The sequence below is a fragment of the Metopolophium dirhodum genome, unplaced genomic scaffold (assembly GCF_019925205.1).
Source record: "Metopolophium dirhodum isolate CAU unplaced genomic scaffold, ASM1992520v1 scaffold2, whole genome shotgun sequence".
NCBI lineage: Eukaryota > Metazoa > Arthropoda > Insecta > Hemiptera > Aphididae > Metopolophium > Metopolophium dirhodum.
The window spans coordinates 260,351-284,004 of record NW_026869907.1 but is presented as its reverse complement, the minus strand read 5'-3'; the positions used below and the strand labels follow the sequence as shown (position 1 = coordinate 284,004).

General features: G+C 27.3%; 1 protein-coding gene across 2 annotated transcripts in view; it reads right to left on the bottom strand.

Annotated features, from left to right (window-relative positions):
• LOC132953367 (uncharacterized) overlaps positions 1–23,654 on the bottom strand; it is a 252,297-nt gene that overhangs the window by 159,280 nt on the left and 69,363 nt on the right. For both annotated transcript variants that reach the window (XM_061025852.1, XM_061025851.1), the window contains exon 3: positions 12,765–12,845. In XM_061025852.1, the coding sequence (XP_060881835.1) occupies positions 12,765–12,845 (81 nt within the window). The remainder of the gene's footprint in view (positions 1–12,764; positions 12,846–23,654) is intronic.

Genomic DNA, 23,654 nt, shown 5'->3' with positions numbered 1-23,654 from the left:
TTTGTGTTCCAACGATCACGCAAAATCTGTTTAGTTAGATTCCGAATCAACTATTATTAATTTACACCTATTTAATTACCACACAGAAATATTTGAAAATATAAACTGTTCCAAATTATCCAGCCACAAGAAAATAAGTAATACAAATATTGATAATATATTTATAAAATTTTCCGGGCGAACAATGACAACTGAGAATTTAAATACGGATAAAACCACCATAGGTTAAGATAGGATTATTTTATTTATAGAATAATACATGTATTTTTATAAATTTGTAACAACAATTATAAAAACCATTTACAATATGTACATTTAGTTAAATATAATTTTAGAATAATAGATACCATATTTGTATTTGACGTTAATTGTGTTGAATAATTTTCTAATAGTTATTAAACTTCGACTTAATATAAATTCTTACATATAACTAGGTAGGTATAATACTATTTCACTAATATAAACATATTTTTTTATTTTTACAAGAAGTTGAACGAACATATTATGATAATGCTGAACAAAACTAAATAATAGAAACTATGAATAAATAGATACATACTTAGTTTAATCATTTTAAATCTCAAATGTTTCAGGAAGAGCAGTTTACTGGTTATGTTACCAAAACTGTAAATATATTTACATGTTTCTTAATTAAGTTTACAAACATTTTTGGAAATTATTTAATTAATGTTAAAAAGATGTCTTAAAACTTACACATGGATTATATTTTCCACTTAATTTTACAAGTACCTACAAATACTATTTTATATTTCATTGTTTTTTAAGTATAAAAAAAATATATATATATTAGTTACATGTTACGTATATAAATCAAACATTTCTCAAATTATACATTTTATATTTAAATTAACAAAAATAATTATAATTAGGCCCAAGTTAAATAATATTTCAAACCTATTACGTGAAAGTGTACTATTTTACGTACCGTAATTTATTCATAACATTGTTTTTTTAATTTTTTACATCTAATAACTAATAAGTTTAAAAAAAATCTACATAAAAATCGTGAGATAGAAAATAATAAAATAATGTATTCAAGATAGTTTGTAAATCATAATCACCTTATTTTATTTTATGCAAAACTATTAGATAAATGTTAATGTATTGTACCCAGTAAATTAATGAAATACCAACAAAAAATGGGAGAAAGTAAGTAACTGCTTTGCTATAGGTGTTGAGTGTACCTCGTCAGTCGTCATTCAGTCATTGAGTAAGTCATTGCAATGTATAGACTAAATTTGAATTCAATGATGAATTATTGCATACGAAAATCGATTCTGAGCAGTGAGCAAAGACAGTTTGTCAGCTTATATTACTTGGTATATATTTTTGTGATATTTTTATATTGTTATTATATTACTATAAATAACATGATAGGTTGAATTAATATTTTCCGAAAATACCTTCTGTATTTATTATATTTTAAAAATGTAGAATAAATTCTAGTAAAATAACTTGAAAATGTAGTACAAGGTACCTCATAATATTATGTAGTTCATACTGAAACAAAAAAATCTAAACAATATTTTTCACAAAAATATAAATGTCTTTACTTTAAAATATATTTATAATAATACTTAATTAACGAAAATACAATTGTTCGTAAAGATTTCAGTCAAAATGTACCATGTGAATTTATCAAAGCAAAATGTACTAATGGTTGAAAATATAATGTTTTGATTCAACTCAAAGTTTAAAAAACCATATTTAAGTAGGCACAACAAAAAACATTTAAACACTTTTGTCAACATCTCGTAATTAAATTAAACAGATTTTTATCTATTTATAATAAATGTTGTGACATTTATACCTCAATAATATCAGAAAAATATGATCTCTCCTGAAAAATATGTAAAATATAAATAATTATAATGCATTTTGCATTATTGCTCAGCTTATTACAAAGAATATTCTATTTATGTATTATTTCATTCATAATACTAATAATGTTTTTAACATTTTTTGATGACATTAATAAGCAATATTATAATACTGCTATAACGTCAATCATGAATATTAATAATTTGACATGCATAATTAAAAAGCTTGTAACTTCTTGTGGGAAGCTTTAAAAAAAATGTATTTATTATTTTGTTTGATCATACCATTGTTCAATTTCAAATATATTTTACATTATTGGATGTTATTACCATCCTATTGATTATCTACATTTTTATTTTTTATAATCATGTATTTCAAATTGGTCTAAATATCATTAGTTTCCGACTGCAATTTTTTTTATTCATCTTTATTTATGAATTATTCATTCGTTTATTTGGATATTCTCCTTAAATTTAAATAAGATATCAATATATTTAAAAACTAAGGAAGTTTTTAATTTTAAAATTCAAAATCAATGTTTAAAATGGTAAATAACTGAAATAATGTTCCTTGTATATCTTTCAGCGAAAAAAAAAAAAAATCAAGGAAGTCACTCTGTTGTATACTAGAATTTATCTATTGTACAATGTCATCATTTAGTAGGCTACTATAACGTATGTGTTAAATTATGATTTCATGTATGGTAAATCATCGTATGCGAATAAGGATTCTGAGCGGAGACAGCATGTATATTTTTAATGATATTGTAGTATATTTATTTATTTAATTTTATCTATCTAAAAAAGAATACTTGGCCCTACCGAGTCTCTCATGTGGTGTCCTAGAAAAGTATAATATGCTTAAACCAATTATTGCCCACAACAAATCACATATTATATACTATTATTATAATTGTTTTAATATTATTTCATATTAAATATTACTACTTAGATGATGTTGTTCACACATCAGTTAATAGTTAATACTGACGTACCGAATGGTGTGAATGGGTCCATGGTATAAATAGCTTAACACTTATCAAAATATTTTTAATATATCACTAAAACCAATAAAATACCAAAAAGCAAAAAGTTACAAGTTCATTGTATGAAGTAATTTTTCTTGAATTATAACAAAATAACTAATCGTTATTTATTGTTTAAAATATTTCAAAATATTATCAAATTTTGTAAAATGTATTTTCGATATATTTTCATAATTTTAAATTCAATCGATTATAAATTAAATTGTGCACATGTACTTTTGATATTTTAAGTTACTATACTATTAAGTATAACTTATGTACATTGTATTTTGAAGTTTTTTGACCGAACATTAAAATGTTTATCAACATGTGTAGAAAAATAAAACTAAAACAATTCTAAAATGCCTAATGTATATTGCACAAAACTATAAGAAATATTAGTAAAACTATAATATCTTCTCTAGAACTTGGTACTTAAAGAAACTATTAAAATTTAATATTTTATGAATTTTCTACAAAATTAGGTACGGTTGCCCCCATTTTTTTTTTTTTTTGGTTTCCCAGATTTATTTTGAATGGAACCATGCGTATTTTTACTTTTGACACTGCAAAGTAACTACAAGATTCAATTTTTCTACCTGAAATGAGACTCAACATTTTTGATTAAATCTTTTTTATTGCTCTTAATGTTTTCTACAGACAAAAAAAGTACACATCACTTCTATGTAATATACCAATACATTTATCGCTCCAACCTAAAATGTTTCCGTCAAAACCTAATTTTTTTACGTCAACATTAATTTTGGTAGTATCAATATAACTTGGTTGCGATCGATTGACGAGATAATCATAAAACACGTCCGGGTATCTACGATCTACTCAACGTGACTGATAAGAAAATGCTTTGTGGAGTAATGTTTTTTTGGAAATCAGAGTCTTTTAATATTATGTAATATCTCATTTGGTACTCTACAATCTTAATATTAAAAATAATAATGATGGTAAACGTTGTGCCACCACCATTCGTGGTCTCGTGGACGATAATATAGAACTCAGCGACGTATTAAATACCAACAGTCATTGTATCAAAGTAATACAATGGCTAGAATAAGTTTTTGATACAAAAAAGCACAAAGTCTAAAAGTTTTCTGCGATCATCAACCCGGTCATGATAATCCTACTCTGAATGTAATGAAGAACGAGACACATCGCGTGTTTGGTGTGAAATTGTGTTTTGTAAGGTGCCTAGCTCTACCTTATTATTTTGCCTTTTTAATTTGTTTGTGTTTGTTTTTTTTGTATACATGTATTTAAAGTTTTACGTTCAGTAAGTTTTAATATATAATATATAATATATATAAAATATGTATGTTTTAATTTAATTGAGCTTCATAAAATATTTAAGTCGATCATTTTACAGTAAGTTTTGATTATTATTGTGTCACACACAAGACACAACGATGTAAGGGTTTTTGTGTCTTGGACGTTTATCTGAACGTGTGTTTCACATATTAGATCTTCATGTCAATAATATTGTGTTTTCATATTTTTTTAACGCAATATAAAATTAAATATTTAATAATATTGATTAAACAGTTTCTATAAAAATTCAAAGCCATCGTATACGTTTAGATGAACTTTGTGTCAACAAAACATTAAACACAATGATTATAATATAGTATAGACGATTTGTAAATAGTTTTAAGTTTGTATGTGTTCTATTTACTCAAATTTGTTTATAAATGTGTCCCTATAATTTAATTTTTAATTTTGTATAGCCAATAGGTAGATTTTCTTTATGACAACTCAAACATAGTACGCACCAAGCACGTATATAATTTGTTCACTTGAAATATTATTGTTTTTTTTTTCTTTTAGATTGTTTACCTAGTGTTATTAATGGGTAAAATTCAAGAGTACGTCATTAATAATCCATTATATATGAGAGAGGAAAAAATGAATTTATGAAACGACCTTGGTGGTTTTTTGGAACAACATTTTGCACTTTATTAACGTGCATAGGTACGGAAGTGGCAGTAATGATCAAAGAGTTAAAATTCCACAGAATTTAAATTAAAAATAAAATGCCAACCATTTACTAGCATTCTAATGGGGCTTATAGCTTTTTTTTTCAACTATTTTTCTTGTGGTTTTTCCGATTTTTATTCTTTTTTTTTTTATCTCATATATTGCCTATGGAACAATACGCCACCTCCTTTATGGTATAACCTTTATTTCCCTCGACCATTTATCATTGGTGCGACGGGCTTGAAATGAAAACGGTCCAAAAATAACGATACTCTTCTATTCCGGCTTGCATGTAAATTTATATACATGATGTATGTAAAAGAAAAAAAAAATCTTGAGATTCAAGTTCTATAACAACAATCCGAGATTCAGCTGAATGTTTTTCAGCATAAACAAAATGTGTTTGATCGAGGTGTGGTGTAAGGTCGGCTAAAATCCCTTTTCTATGTATATTATGTATCGAAGAAAGGACTAATACTTGTTGGCCAACAAAAATCCAAATCCGGAAGCCTTATATTATATTACCTTCAAAATCTAAATGCTCACAACACATAAGATGCGTACAACAACATGATGGTCTAAGTTGGTTCTAACACATTTTTTTCGCAAGTGTAGTAAGTTCACAAACTACTATTCTGTTACCGTATCAAATAAAACGTAAAGTTCAGTTTGAAACTGTTTTCACTCTTTTTTTTTTTTTTTTTTTTGATTAAATCTTTTGACGTTCGACTAAAACGTAATTTCATAAATAACCACTAGGTATAACATGTATGACAAAATTGTTTTGATAGTAAAATACTTGGTGAAATGGGTTTGTGAAAAAAAAAGGCTCTATATTATAAATTATAATTATAGTATATTTATTGTGTCAATATAGCCACGGAATATTTTTAAACTTGTTCGGAGCACACAATTATTCACATTCATGTTTACTCGATGTCTGATGTCTTTTTTTTTTCTTTGAACCAGGTTTGTTTGAAAACAGAAACATAACTCAACTCTGCCCACAGTAAGACGTTTAGCTACATAACATAATATAATCGTAATAACAACAACAACAACGACAAAATCAACAATAATAATAATAATAATATCATCATCACGACGCATTAATAAACGCGTACGTTCCACACAGCTAATATATTACAGTATATAATAATATATGTCATGCCCATGGAGGTATTTGTATGATATTATTTATGTCGACGAACCGTTCGAACTTTTAGCAACTTTTACTTTTAACTTTTTACGTGGGCGTGGTAATTAACCAGACGATTCCATAATATACGCGTTGAATGTGTATAATAATTTATAACGTCGCTGCCGGAACAATGCCGTATAACAAGACAATTGACGGTGTGAAAAATCAATATATGGCGAGTGTCATACGGCGTATATTGTGTTATATGAACCACACATTATATTATATTATAATATGATGTATATACAGGGTGGAGGAAGTGTCTCATATTCACGCGAGCACGATGATGCGTCTAATCGAAGATACGACTTTTATCTGTTATATTACTATGGTGGTAATCGGTCAAAATATCCACACACAAAATAATACCAACATTTAGAAATGCGTACTTTTCTAACCATAAACAATTTAAAATGTCGTCATAGTCAATCGAACAATGTAAAATACGTTAAAATGCAAACAACACAATTACGTAGATACCTTACACGTATTTTCTAGTAAAACTATCAAAGGCATTTAAATACACCGGAATATCCCAACTGCCATCAATATTTTTTTACAGAGATTTTTAATTTTAGTTTCTGAGTGGACCAATGAATGTTGGATTTTACATCGATGGGTGTTTTTTTAAATTTCTATTCTAAAATCTAAAATTTGAAAATGTAGTACTACGCTCCTCGAAATGTTGTCTACCTATATCAAAAATAAAAATGTCTACAAGAAAGTCAAATTACATTTTTATGAGCGCTCATATTTTTACGACATTAGATATTAGATATTCATTGGATTTCTCATGTAGCTATTTTCTTATTTTGGTGTAATTCAAAAACTAACAACTGTAGATACATGATTACAGTGATGTAAATTGTATAGTACAAATTGTATAATATTGTATTATACTAGCGTATTATACGTCATGTATAAAAAAATACTATACAAATGGTATAAAAATAAACCAGTGATAAATGGTAGATCAATAATAAAGATAAAATATACGCAGTACATAATGGGCCAGAGATTTTGTATGGAATTGTCTAAATACTAAAACTGATGGTATTCATATGAACATAATAACATGGTGGAATGGAATTTGTTCATCTACAAATTTGGCAAAAGTTGCATCGGAAATTTGACAATGTCCACCTACTTCAGCTTCGACAGAGAGATCATTTTCAACTTATGGACTAGTGAAATATAGCTAAAAATAATAAATTAACAACAGAGATAGCTTCTAAACTAGTGTATGTTAAGCACAATCTAAAATTGCAAAAGAGTAATGATGGTGATTACTAATTAGGTATATTTTATATTTAACTATTAATATTTTTCTGATAAATTGTTTCAAAAAGTTATTAATTTATGTTTCTGTATTTTACAATAAAGTTGCTTTCTTTTTTTGTTAAAACTTTGTTTTAATTAGAACTATAGTGTTTTGGGTCTACACTTACTATAGATGTGTAGCTAGTAGCCACAGTAAACACTTACTAATTAAATAATTACATAGGTACTAATTAAAATTAATGAAAATATTAAAACCCAATACCTATTCAAAACTTAGAACTAATCTATTTCCATACACTTACTATTAGTTATTAATTTATTACCAGACTGCCATTACATAATTTAATAATCAAATTCCATCATTATTCATCAATAAACTGCAATATTGTTATTGCACTCTGGTATTAGCTATATATTTAACATTAATCCAAACGCCATACGATTTTTGTAAAATACTGTATTATACACGTACAATATATGTATAATACACGTATTATACGATTGAAAAATAAAATACGGTATTTTTACAACACGAACATTTGAGTAGCATAAAAAACAGAATGTTTATATTTTGATTTTCTATACACCATAAAATTTTGAAAATATTTTAACTCTTTTTCAGCCATTAACGGACTATTTCAAATTTCAATTCTTTTTAGTTTTTTTTTTCTATAAATATCAATAAAATGTTATTTGTTGGGCCCAAAGCCTGAAAACTTAATACAAGACTACTGATATAATTGTTACAATAGCAGTTGAAAAATATTAAAAATACATAGGCACAATTTTTTTTTATAAGCATTTAAAGTTTGAATTTTGACGATATTTATCAAATTGAAAATTTACAAATTATTCAGTAGTTAAAAATTTATAAAATTGTTTAACTTTTATAGCTAAGTATTGACAGTTTAAAACAAGGTTCCACGTAAATAGGATACATTATAAAAAGTACTTTCTTCGCAATAATATCATCAAACATACTTAGTAATATCATAGGCTGACTGACTGTCTTCGCTCAGAATCGTTTTTGTTATACAATGATATTATACCATTGAATTCAAATTTAACAGTGACTCACTTGTAACCTTCTGTACGGCAGAGCAACACCTACTTGCCCACCTCTTTTTTTGATCTGTGGTGTGGTCCAATGGTATACGCGCCGTACAATTTTTGCCATTCCAGCTGAATTTATTCAATTAATGTGCAAATTTTTAAATGTTTGTGATTTAGGTACTTAAATCAATAATTAACCAATTGTATTGATATTGGTGAATGTACTATGTGTGCGTTGATTTATTAGCTGAGATTGGTGAGCTTTGATAATTTTATGTTTATTATAATTTTTTTATTAGCTATCAACAAAAAGTTTATTTTTTATTAGAAAACAAAAATATATACAATAAGTAATATGGGGAGGTACAAGTATATAGGACTGGTCAGTGTGATAGAAGGGGGTCCAATAACCCTACTTCATAATTCTAGAAGGTTTTTTTTTAAAAATGTTAAGGAAGTCCCTGGTAAATTCCATTTAAGACGGCGGCCGCATGGGTTACCATGGGTTATCAGGAAGGGTACGAGTAGAGGTTTGAGGTTAGAGGATTTGAGTTGTTGAAAGTGTTTTTATGAAATGATTTATAATAGTGGGCGGCTAGTGTATGAATGGTTGGGATTTTGAGGTCAGAGTGGAGGGAGAGATTGCTGACGTACCAGGGGGCTTTTGTAATGAGGCGAATACAAATTGTCTGGAAAGATTGGAATATTTTTATATTTGATGTTATGGCCGTAAACAAAAAGTTATAGCTATATTTATAGCTCAACAATTGTTACTTATAATTATATTATAATAGGTGTTAATATTAACGTATTTTTTATTGAATATCTTTTCCGTGGATATTTCGGTTATGTCCAGTTCACTTACACCCATTTCGCTGACATAAGGTTTTCCAACCAAAAACAAAAAAAAAACACTTTTTAATGGTTTGCTAAAAATATGCAATTTGCCAACAACGATGATATTATAACGCACTACGTGCAATATGGCATATCAATACAATTATTATAGGTACTAGTGACATTTTTGAACTTATCTCATCGTCAGGTACCTATCAAAAAATAATTGACATTGGTCAATATATTTTTATCTATATAATATAAATTAATAAAAAACTTAAAAGTACACTGTAGTATTAAAATAAAAATTATGATTTTAGTTTGTCGTCATATTTTACTGCGCACACTTGAATACTAGCAACGTGCTCCTGTAACGAACATACATATAAATATTATAAGCCACATAATCATATTATTATGTTGCATTACATTTGTTTTTATTATATCGGATATTGTTTATGCATGGATACAAATAACTGTATTCAAATGACGTGAACACTGATTCTTGGCGAATTGGGTTTTGGTAAACTGGACATCGGTGAACGGGGTGTCGAATGTCGATAAACTGGGAAATCACCGATATTTTGTACTTGGATATTTTGATCTAGATTTGTTACATAATATATATAGATATATTTTCACTGGCTTAATTTATCCGTCGACTAAAAAAGACAGGAGATGATACGTTTTCAGTTTAAAAATGTTTCTATGTTATTTTTATGATGACCTGAAAGGTTTTAACTATTAGTTTTATTAAATGATAATCACCAATCCAGATTTTGCGCATATAAATAATATTTGAATTACAGTTTTAAAAATACAAACAATAATATTTGGGCGATTGCCCACATTAACATTTTATTAAAATTACATTTCGTACTCCATAATAATAAGGTTAATAAGGTACCTTATGTGTGCAGTAGTTGTAAACTATCTATATGAAATGAAACTTTTAATGATTACATATTTTGCCGTATTAAAAATGTTTCATTTGCGAAATAACATCTAACAAGACACGAAAACAAGGTTACATATTTTATTGCAATTGTTTGAAAATTTTTTTATGATTATTGATCGATCAGTTTTGATTGTATGTTGTGTATAATTTTAAAAGTATCTTTTATATCTTTTCCAACCCTGTACGTATATATATATACATAATATTATATTAGTATATAAGTATAGTGGTAGGTAAATCATGATGGTGCCTCTGCGGCAAGCTCATATTCCGACGAGCGGGAAAAAATATATAGGTGGGTACTAGAATATTATAATAAATAATAATAAACAACGGTCCGCCGTTTTCATTAATGTCAAATTTAATAGTATATACCGACTCGTCGTAGGTATACCACCGCGGTCGTAACACCCATGTGCGCGGGTCCGTGTAACTTCGTCCGTGTACGACTACGCTAAGAGTGGGTGTAAAGTTTGTCGGCGTGAAAACTTTTGTCACGCGAACACGCGTGACGACGTGGCCGCAGAAAGCGAAATTAAATCATCGCCACACCTCGTTATAATATTATGGTCGGCTCAAAAAATGCCCTTTTTGGCGAAAATTCCATAAACCCGTCGGTCGGTCGTTTACGCGGCACTTAACGAAATTAAAATCTTTCGCGGGCCAACTCCTGCAGTGGTGCATAAATATATATATATATAGCTGCAGCTGCGGTGCACTGTGCGACAGAGAAAAATAATAACTTTTAAACGTTATTGGCAAAAATTATAGTTGCAGGGTAATAAAACTATTTTGTAGTAAAAAGTAATTAATGCATTTAGCGGGACGTGTAAAAACAACATTTTATCCAAATTGTAATAATAATATTATCCGTATGACCTATAATAGTAGGTGCTATAATTTACTATTTGTTTTAGTCGTAATTTGCTACATTACAGACCAGTTCAATAAACGAGTTGAAAATTGCACTAGAGTTTATAACGGGAAAGTGGAAAATATTGTTGATTGTTAAACGGAGTTCGTGGGACTTGCTTTCGCGATCAGTCGTTCGTGCACCTATAATATCTCTATAATACAATCACCATATTACCAGATTTATATAACTGTGACAATATTATACTGCAGACTATCAATGTAGATGCCTCAATCGACAATATTATATAAAAATGTCTTTGTGATGATTTAAATTAAATAAGTGTGCAGACATTAGGTACAGTGTAGATATTATGCGTGGAATACTGGACAGTTGAGGTTGAACGCATGTATGATAGTGGGTTCATATCACTTTAGATACATTATTTAACTACTAACAATATTATAATATAGAAAAATTTCACTATGGTACTATTTATTTTATATATTATAGACATATTTATTATATGTATATCAACAAGTTAATTATTATTTACAACCATGAATTTATTAAATTTTATAATTTAAATTTATTAATGTAAGAACCATTTTAGTTTACTAAATACTGGCGATTTCGTTCCTGGAAAATTATAGGTATAATATTTATGACTTGATATATTATTATTCTTAAACAAACAACTCGAAATATTTTTCATAAATGGATTATGGATTAAATTATACTATTTTACTGTTTAATTCCGGAACACCGTAAACTTTGCGTACATGACTAAAACTTTAACATCACCACGTAGTACATTACCCACATACAAAATCAGGCATTATAATTATATTATCTTCAGTATGATACGAAATCAAACATAACACGAAAAATTGAAAAATGATGCCAATGTTATTATTTCTGCAAAAATACTTCGTATATATGGGTGCTCTGCTCTGAAACAGCAATAATTTCAGTTGTGTTACAGATTAATATCCCCTGATCATAATAGTTTTATTGTTATACGATTATTATACAATTTAGACGTGTTTATAACCTTAGATAGTTACAAATTTGCTTCTAATAATACTACCGTTAATTTTTTTAAATAAAAAGTTTAACTTAATATTGCATTTTTACCCTGCATGATTAATATTAAAGCTACAAATTACAATCGTAAAAACATGAGTTGTCGTTGTTGATGCAAATCAGATCAATAAAATGATGCCATGCTTAGGTTTGATCGTGGAAATTTTTGTGATTAAGAAAAGCGTCCATTTGGAATTTGTCAAATGTATCAAACTATATATTATATTTTGATGAATATTTACAAGCTTTATAATAGTACAATTTAAACAAATAATATTGTAAAATGTGTATTTATCACTTTTTTTTAGTGACATCAACGACGCTGCTGTAACTACTTAAGCGTTACATCGACAATCAATAAGTATTTATCTGAAACAATTAGATTTTCCTATTTCCTATTCATACTGTTAACATATCTGGACTTACATTCATAACAATAAATTACAATTTGTATATTATACTAGCTACTACATATTTACAAAAATTATTATTTTAAGTACCTATACAATGATACTTAGGTATAATAAACTCATAATAACTCAGATAATACTTAGCTAAATTTTTTTCTGATATAATATCAACATTAACTAGCTATAATTAATTATTGTGGGCAGCGATAATAGTCATTGCAGTTACTTACTCGGGTCGAGTTGGTTCGTCATGCCCCCGCCGACCGATGCGTGGCGACTGTGCCGTCTGTCTGAGGCCCATAAATCGGGAACTGAAAAAAAAAAAAAAATCGAATAAACTCACGAGCCAAACGAAAATGATAATAATACATTATATTATTTTATACACGGAGGATTCGTAAGTCGTATCGTGATATATAGACTTGTGTATGTTGTCGTAAATACGAAGTTCGTGCAATAACGCGTTTCCGGCTGATCGTGATATTCGACATTTAAAACTTGTCTTGTGTGTATACAGCGAAAATGTAATAATATTATTATACAACGCATCGAAAACTGATTATATGTATAGGTTCTACTATTGTGCTCCGTCAATGTTTGGGTACTCGATGTACCCTATCAACGTTTCAGAAACGTAGTTGTGTGCCATTCGAATGATAACAATAATGAATTGATTTGTGTTTCACCATCGTCTTGTCAATAAACGATCGTTATAACGTTTGTAATCATGTCTAATTGCATGTACCGTCACTTTGAACTAGCCGCTAGTGAACAAAATGTAAATTGACTTGTGTAATAATTTTCACTGAATTGATTTCAATGTCTTCTGTCTGTATAAATGCGTTTAAAATATTTCAAAAGCTGTTAAAATGTTGAAAAAAAACTTACGTGTGTCTTATAAGTGATAATTTATCGTTATTTTAATATTACAGAATAATTTGAGAGTTTGAGTTTAGTAAAATGTGATGACGCAAGGCTGTTTGATTGTGTAAGGTTTCCAATTTAGAAAACAATTTGTTATAATTATTATTGTTCATATTTTATATTATTTATACCTTAGTCATAAATTATTATATTATTATAGGTAGCTAATATTATTTTATATCCACTGTTCATATTTGTGAATAGGAAATATCATCGACATACGTGTGGCCATTGATTTTAAAATATATTTAATTTTTAATAATTTTAATATTTCGAATTTAATGTGGCAATCTGACATCATTTGTGTATTCAAAAAACAGGTCGAAAAATGCTTTAATTTTTAATTTTTAATTTTTAATTTTAAAATACTGTAATACAGGTTTATTTTCCATTATGCAATGTGAACAGCTGATAATATGGTATTATACTTCTATAGTTCTATGTATTAAGATTGACACTTCAAAATGTAGCAGATATCGTGCAACGTGGAATGCAAATGTTTAAGAAACAAACAAATCAATATTCGACTTCTTATTATAGTTTTTGCATTTAATTTTTTTTTTTGTACTCTTAAAAAAAAGTTTTAAACTTGCCAAGGAAAAATCAAGTGGTCAATTCTACATCATATCGATTTATGATTTAATTTTTAATTATGTAGTTTTTAACTAGTGTTAAAAATATAAATTATGACGAAATTAATTGAATTCACAAAACGATATTACGACGATATTATTAATAAATTGTTTTATGTTTATATTTATTGATTTTATGTGTCATATCGGGTATTATTCGAACATTTTTATTCAAGCGAATGTTACTTATACAATATTCAGTACATTTTCAAAATCATTGGTCATAAATTACTTTTATGAGTGCTTAACATTTTAGAAAACTTACTATAAACACTGTAGCAAACAGGAATTCACTCAGGTTTGTGTTTTGAATGCGATGGTTTTATCATTGGTTCGAAAAGTATAACAATAATACAATACTGTATTGTGCAGAAGCGAGTAAAAAATACAAGTTCCCTGGGCACAAATTATGAGTATCCTGATCATAATTTTATTATTTAAGTATTTTAGCATCAAGTTAGACAAAATGTTGAAAAATAAAAACAAAACTATAATGCGAAAACCTCACGTTTATTGTTCGTCAAATGATTATACTTAGATAATAGGCTCATCGAGAAATAGATGAATTAATGTATGACGTGGGTATGTATTATCATCTGAACAAAATTATTATGAAACATGTTTACAATAATGCATATTCTATCATATATTTTTTATCATTAAAAATGTAATACCTTTCATAATATTATTTAATAAAAGTATGTTTATGGAAAATACAATTATAGGATACTGTAAAATGTAACCTTATTGTACCTATACCTACTCTAATGTATAAATAAATGTACAAGCCTTTTTACTCGTGTAACCGTGACAAAAGAGACATACCATTATGACAATAATGTGTATCATATTTTTCTTTTTTTTCCCTAAAAGTTTTTCCTACAATACATTAAGTGTAAAAGAATGTTGGTATGGTTTTACTTTTGTACACTTTCATTTTAAATTGATAATCCAAAAATAATAATTAAGCTTTCCAAATTTCTAGTCTAGTGAAAAATCTACTGTTATACTAAACCCCTTCTTTCACATATCAAAGTACGAAAGTAAATAAATATTAATCGATCGGCATTCGGCCATCATTACATACTACAACAATTAATCATCTAAAAAGTAGTTTATTTAAATACTAAACAAATCAATAGTAACGAACCGTTTAAATAATTATACTATGTATGAAATACAAATATATATAAATACGTATTAATTTCTATGATTCTTGTGAATTATTATAGTTCGTTATTACATGCATGTAAATTTTAAGTTCATTATAATATACAACATATTGCATACCAAACTGAATTTCATAAACACAACATTAATATTATAAGCTTGGTATTCATGGCATGCAGTTTAGGTGATGTATAAATATTTAATAAAATAAATCGTTTAGTTAATGGGTTTAGAGTTGGGCATCCCTCAACAACGTTCATTTCTCGTGTTGAATCCATTTCAATCAGGTCACATCAGTCATCATAGTGCGTGTTAAAGATGTAATGTCTGCATGAATATACATTTCAGTTAATATTTACCACCAACTACTAAAAACTATTTCAATGACAGATATGTAAAATATTATAAACCACGAAGGTCAAAATAGTTCATAATATTATTACTTGAACAATCAAACATATTTTGTGAAAATTCGAAAAACGTATTAACGATTACCTATCTAATATTGTTCACATACCTGCTATGTAATCCACATTTTGTTGTGAAATTTTAATTTCATCACTTATTTATAAGTATCTATCCATTTTTATATTAAAATCGTATTTTTAACATGTTTTTAATAGCCATACCTATTCTTCGTGTCTCATTATCAATAATTGTTTAGTAAATAAATTGATAGATCTTAACTCAAATTTACAACCAAAACGTTATGATGCTGAGAGAGTCATTCAACGAGTAGAACAAGTAAGCTATTGGATATAAATAAATAATTTTTTTTATCTAGTATTTGCGACTGAAAACAATTTACTATGCTAAAATACTTAAAATTATTTCATTTTACGGTTAAATGAGTGCCCCATGGAGTAAAAAAACCCATTTTCTATTGTTGATTATTTAGCCAAATGAGTAATTTTGAGTTATTAAACTTTGTGTACTAAGGATAATAGGTCTATTATAAATGGTAATGGGCATATGATCAATGGTAATGGGCTTGGAATGTTTAGAGACTATGGTGATTTTCAATTTGTATTAGCTATTTTTAATGTTTGATACGTTTATTATATTTGCCAAAATGGTGTAAGTATAATAAATATTAGGTCCAAATAACCAATATTACATATTATGTCTTATATTTTTATAAAACCATTTTTAAAAACTATTGTCCTTAGTATAAACATTTTAATAACTGAGAAACTACTAGTTCAAATTTTGAATTATAAGTACATCAACATTTTCAAACAAATTTGAATTTATCCAACAAATAATTTATAGTAAAAAAAGGGACTTTTTATTTAAAAAACAGGACACTCCTTATTAAGTAGAACAAAAAAAAATCTTAAGAATTTTAAAATATATAATTTAAAAATTTCATAAATCAAAGTTCAATAAATTCACTATCAGAGGAAAATGAGGGTGAGCATGCTTGGTGAATTACTGTATTTACTAGTGATTGAGTTGAGTAGCTCGAATTTCCATTTGTATTGGACGACCGTTGGTTTGGGTCACGAAAATCACATATTATTATTATCTAGCTTACACAAGTAGGCACATTTTTAGAATAAGTATATCACGTGATAACTTTATATCATACAGAAGGGTTAATAATTGTTCGTAACGAGTTAGGTATAATTGTAAAAAAAAAAAATAATAAACTATACGATTGAGAATATTACAACCAACAATATAGAATGCACACAGCACCACAATTGATGTAACGTATATTATTATATTCATGTGTTGTTATTACACAATGATGTATAAACGCTCACATAAATCGCGGGACAGTTTGCTTGTTATTAAAACAAGCATATGCAATGTGTGTTAAATATGCGAGGATATAATATACGAGAATATAATGTCGTATATTTCATCTGCAGAACTGTTTCCGAATTAAATTTAAATTTCTAATCCATTTGTTTAGATTCCAACAAATACTAACAAGAGAATCGTATTATTAGATATATTATAATGTACTATAATATTATGACATTGCAATTATTGATTTATTTTAAGGCCAAATGACGCATTATTTAATTTAGTGGGCAAATGTGATTTGTAATATGCACGAGTACACGACATAAGTATGAGATTTATTGCCGAATAGAAGTAAAAAACAGACGTTTCGATTAATTTTTTAATACTTAATAATAACGTAAATCAAAATCTGATAATAATAACGAAATCCATAAAAAAAATTGTGAATATATTTCAATAAATTTTACTTAAAAATGGTGAAAAGTTAAGCGTCCAATATCGAATATTATTCACTTATTTGTACAACAAACTACTTCAAAGTTTTGTAAGAACTCGTTATTTTTGCTTCAAAAATCGAGATTGCAAAAATATTTGCATACGAATTGAATGATCGAATGTATGACGCAGTTGATGTATTTTCCACACATATTTAGTAATGTTATGTAGTCTTAAGGCTTTACTAGGTGCGTTTATGTAAATTTATTTTTGCATAATATATGTAAATCAATCACACAAATTATGAATAAATATAAAACTTTTTTGGAATTAATAATGAAATTTATTAACTTTTCCTATACGATACGACCATAAGAAGTTATTTCTTACTATAAATTTTAATCACAAGTGTTGAGTTATCATAACTAATATAATATTAAAAAGTACAAAAATTGTATTTAATTTGTAACTGTATTATTTGTGCTATACGAAATGTCTGGTAAGTGGCCGGTGGCTGAATATTATATAAAGATAAACGGTTGCCGAAATAAAAAAAATAATTGATCTTACTTGTATGGCGAAATCAGGTACTAGGTATAATACAATAGCAAAAGACGTTATTTAAAATATTTTTTTATAATTTGTTTATCGTTTCCTTGTATTACTCATAAAATGATATTATATATAAAATAATACAATTTTTAGTTCGACTGTTTGTGTGTTGATATCTTAATTTTACACAAAACGAGAATTTAGAGAAGATTCTCATTAAACTTTGTTAAGGAATAGTTTTACTAAGATTATAAATATAATATCAATGCTAATATCTCTTTACAATCAAAATGATTAGTATTATTTAGTTGTTGATAATTGTTTTATATTTTAGTTGTTTGTATACCTACTCAATAACTATCTTTTGGTTGAAAAGGAAATATTATATTTTTAATATATATAGTAAAGGCGATTGTGACATATTAGTCAAAAAATACTTATTCTACCAACCGTATGTAAAAGCACATATTAGGTACATATACGAGAGAATAACGGACCCAATCTTATTATTTCGTCCTATGAGTTGTAACAAATGTGGTTTAAAAATCGTGTGCTTGTAATCAATTTGTCTATGTTCAGTGAAGCGTTTTTAAGGTTTAAAAATTAAAAAAATGCACATCCATCCAAGTGATTTTGAAACTGTTGGCATCAAAAAAATGTTTCATTCTATTAATTTAATTTTAGATATTGTTAAAAATTCCTTTTAAGTACTCAAAATATTAAATAACTTTAAAATATCTTGTTTAAAACAAAAGGTTCTCCCGATAGAACTTTTTGTCCCCAATTTCATTTTTAAAAACGAAACGGTTTAACGGTAAAATATATTGATTCCAAATTAATTGTACTTAAAATTATTTTCAGCACACCCACCTAAAAAATAAAAATAATATGTATGTTAGGGCACCTATGTAGAATATTGTAAGTATAAATAGAATTATTATATTTACTGACATTACAACCATCGGTTTTCATTATTTTGGTATTTTACGTTATTGGCCGGCATACCATGTGTGAAGTGTGCCAAGAATAACAACAATGCACGACAATTATTGTATGATTGCATACACTTATTTTTGTTAACACTTTTTGTTTCCTAACATAACTATTTAGTTTATTAGATGGCACTTTTCGTTTTAACTATACGTATATTGAAAAACAAAATGTTCTATCTATGCATTCAACACAGTGTTTAGTTATGACTTTATAAGTCATATGGAATCTTTTGTTTCTGCTAACTTCTTAAAATACAAGATGAAATAAATAGATTCCAAGAGAACGAAAAATGCAGAAAAATAATCCTTGACCAAACGTCTAAGAAACGCCTCTTTGAATTTTTTTACATAGAACTCTTTGATTCCAAGTCCACGAAATATCAAATATTGCAAACGAAAATATTTAATCTTAAAACAATTTTAAAATGCGCTGTGAATATATTTTGTTCGTGAGCATTATCATCATGGACAGTTCATATTTTCTTTAGAAATTAAGTATTGTGAAGTATTACAAAGTTAGAATTACAAAGTCTGTTCGAGTGAAAAATAAAACATTGTGATGTTTTAATTTTTTTCATTACAAAGTAGAATGTAGACAAGCTTGCACGAGAGTAAAATATTTACCGTATGTTTACTATGCCTGCATACACAAACTAATAACTGTTAAAGATTAACACAATGATATGGCCAACGGTTGAATGCTTATGAAGTTGCCTGTTTAGAACGTTCCGTAGAACCTACGAATCTTTCGCTAGGTAAATAATTTTTGTTTGTAATTTCCTATTTTTTTTCGCTTCTTAATTTGTAAATGTTCAAAAAATATGAGTGTGCTTACCTAATTAATAAACTCAATTTAAAGTATTATTATCACTACTCAAAATTAAATTTCCAAAAAGAAGTAATGGTAAATACTCAGAGTTTAATTTCCAAACCCAAAGTTCATAGTAAAACAGTTATGTGTGTCTCACGTGCGATTTAAAAACATAGAACCTAATTTTATTGAATGATTGTCGCTGATATTTCTTACCAATTTCATAGTATCGAAATTAGTATTCAAGTTCTCTTATCATTACTCATTTAGTTCATTTGCTTTGTGTAGTTATAAATATAAACCTATATGACTGTATTAAAAGTTTATTTTAACAATTTCGTAGTATAGTAAATATTTATATTATTTATTACTTATATTAGTACGTGTTTAACTGTCGACAGAGCAACGTGTGTGTATATTTATTCTTGAATGCGCTTTTATGGTTTCCAATAACAGTTCTGTCATTATGTAAATCAACAGATAAAATAAATAAATAATTTTAAATTAGGTACCCCACTATATGTATAACATAATATAGGTGTTATATAGAATATATTTTATAAAATATATATATTATATTATATATAATTTAAATCATCAAGATTATCAAAATTATTAAAAAATCTATAGCTATACAGTACCTTACAAAAATTCCATTTAATAATATCTCAATAGTCACCATTTAACAAAACATCTACTTTTTTCAAAATCGAAGATGACAAAAACTCTTCAAAGTTATAATTAAACAAATACAAATAAAACGAAGTTTATTCTAACATTAAACTAATTCATCGTTCAACCAACTTGTCTAGCACTTCTTCCCTTTTCCGTTGAATCGACAGTGTCTTAGCTGCAAAGTTCCCCAAAGCAGCCATCACCTCTAACTCACTACCGTCTTTACTACCACTGCACTGCTCCAGCTATATACTAACATAAGTAATTCAAATTCTATTGTTAAACGCATAACAAAACCGTCCTCAGTGAAATTACAGGCAAAAAAAAAACCCACGCACATAATATTACACAAAATAACCCAAAAATATATAAGTAATAATAGAAATAATAATTTTAGTGTTACTCCATTACGAGTACAGTGCACTTCAAAATATGACCAAACGCTAATATTTATATAGTTCTATAGTATTCCATAAAAATAACATGTAATAGGTAACGATTGGAAACAAAATGTAATACTCATATCAAAGATTTTGCATATTTCTATCTTGTGAAGAAAGAAAGAACAAACCGAATAAAAACAAAATGACACAAAAACCGTGTTCACAGACAATCCAAAAAAAAAAACGTAATATTTCCAATGTCTGTTCTTCTATACCCAACCAAATTGTATTAATTAGGTACATTTAAAAATATAGAAATTAACACATTCTCAAAATCAATAAAATATAACCTTAAAGCTGGTATAAACATCGATGGATACGAACATATTATGTTAAGAATCTACGCAAAGTTTAAAAAAATAATAAGTTTATTTCATATGAAATTTCTTCAAAAAGGAGTGGAATCAATTTTCTCCTTGATCTCCGATATAAAAATATATTTAAAAACCAAGTAAAATTAAAGTTAGGTTAGGAAAAAATAAATACTTTTTTTAATTATTATAAACAACAACGTATTTCGGTTTCTGTTTGTAATCCAAAATTAATAACGAATGTAAAAAAAAAATACTTTGTGCTTAAACTTTTTCTTCAAAATTAACTAATTATTATAAGTCATAAACACGCTATTATGAAAACAGCACAAAGATTACATAAAAGTAAAAACGCGCTAATAGGTAATGAAAGATTTCAGTTGCAATATTATAACCGTTAATCATCAATAATTTAATCCGACCTAATCGTTGGCATTAACCATTAGTAGCTCTTGCAAATATTAATGATCTAATTATATTATTATATTATCGGCGATTTGGAAAATATAATTTTAAAACAATGTATTCGTCCGAAATATGGGTACATTACCGTCTGAAATATTTATAATATAAATTATTGTTTGTTTTTATATAACTTTTTTTTACCAACTTGGCTAGTAATTTGAGACAAAAATGTAATCTTTTAAACCGTGTGTTCATTATGTCTGCACTTTGGTTGTACATTTTGAACGTTGTATACAACTGCTCGGCTATATAATTCTTCGTAAGTACTTGAACAGTATAATGGTATTATGTTTCATCGTTTATTCCCTTTTTTTTTTTTTTTCGCAAAAAGGTACCTACAACCGTCCCCTGCTGGTAAATTCAAATCTTCTCATTGTGTAGAAATATACCACATCGGTTATTACTGCGCTATTGCCGGTTCCCTAGATAACTACTGTTGGGATGGTTCGCTCTTATGAAATATTCATGAAGTTTTAGATCGAATACCGAAGGGACCGCGATGACACCACCTGAGCAAAATGTGATCGAAATGGGGTATTTTATTTTTGCTTTAATTATCGGCGTTATACCTAGTAAAAGCGTTTTAAAGAATTGATTTTCATCAAAAAAATATCATCACATAATATTTTGTCCCATCGAATTAGATACAATATGTGAAGTTGACGTGTCAGTGGTGCAATCATTCATTTGAACCAATCTAAAATAAAAAGAGTCGTGTAATAAGATGAGTAAAAAACAAATACAAAATGTACCTATTACACTGTCATTTTATTCGTTTATGTGTAAGTATAATATGATGATGATGATATAGGAAATTTATATTTGAGAAACCGTTATCATGAAATACTAAAATTATGATTTTATTACAAATAGATGATACGTTTTGGAGTTGTAAAGAAATACGAAGTAAATTTCTGTACTAAAATTTTTACTATTACGTTGATTTAAAATACAGGTATATATTATAATATAATGTATACTTATATTGGTATACATATTTTTTTCTTATCTTAAAAAATTATTGACATTTATATTATTTATTACACGACCTGACTATCCTTCTTCAATAATAATATAATATACATAAACATTATCGTATCAGAGTATTAAAATCATAACAATTGAAAATATTTATTGAATAACCGAAATAATTATTTAAAATCCATTCTCAAACTGCGATCCTTGAATTATCCGTTACCCGAACTTAGGCTTTGGCCAGAGGTCAACTTTGGATTCTCACATCTATCTTCGCGAGGATACAGATAATATTCAATTATACAGTTTGGGAAAGTATTTAATATCTGGAGTCTCGAAGCAGGCGGTGGTCTGAACGCTGTATTTTGGATTCCCAAAAATCGTTCGTAAAAAATTGTCCACATAAAAAAAAACAGATATTCAAATAAACGAATATTAATTCAGATTTCTAAAATTGTTAAACGATATTTACTATATCAAACCTTATAAAAATATTAACACTAGTTGTGTTTAAAAACTAGAATTAAACTTTTACAATAAAGTGTAGGTACATTTAGCTATAATGGTATATCGTAGACTAAAAAATTTATGATAATTACGTGTATCTACATAATTGCAATTAAAGAAGGCAAGTGATATACTATATTACACCAACCTTATAATAATAGTAGGTCTGCTTAGTAAGCATTGATTATATCATCAGATTACCAGTTAGGTATGTTATGTTAGATAATATTATGCTCCAATTAGTAAAAGCGGTATTTCCTGGAAGAGATGCTCCTAAAAAAATTATTTAAAATAACTATAATATTAAAATACACAACAATTTGAACCAAGAAAAATTATAAAAGCAAAGGGAAACTATGATGGAAAACCCGTGGCTTTTTGTATCCCGTCCAGCTTCTTAATATTTCTTAGGTACACTAATTTCGTGTTTGGATTTGTACAGAACAACTGATAATGAATCACGCCAATTAGGC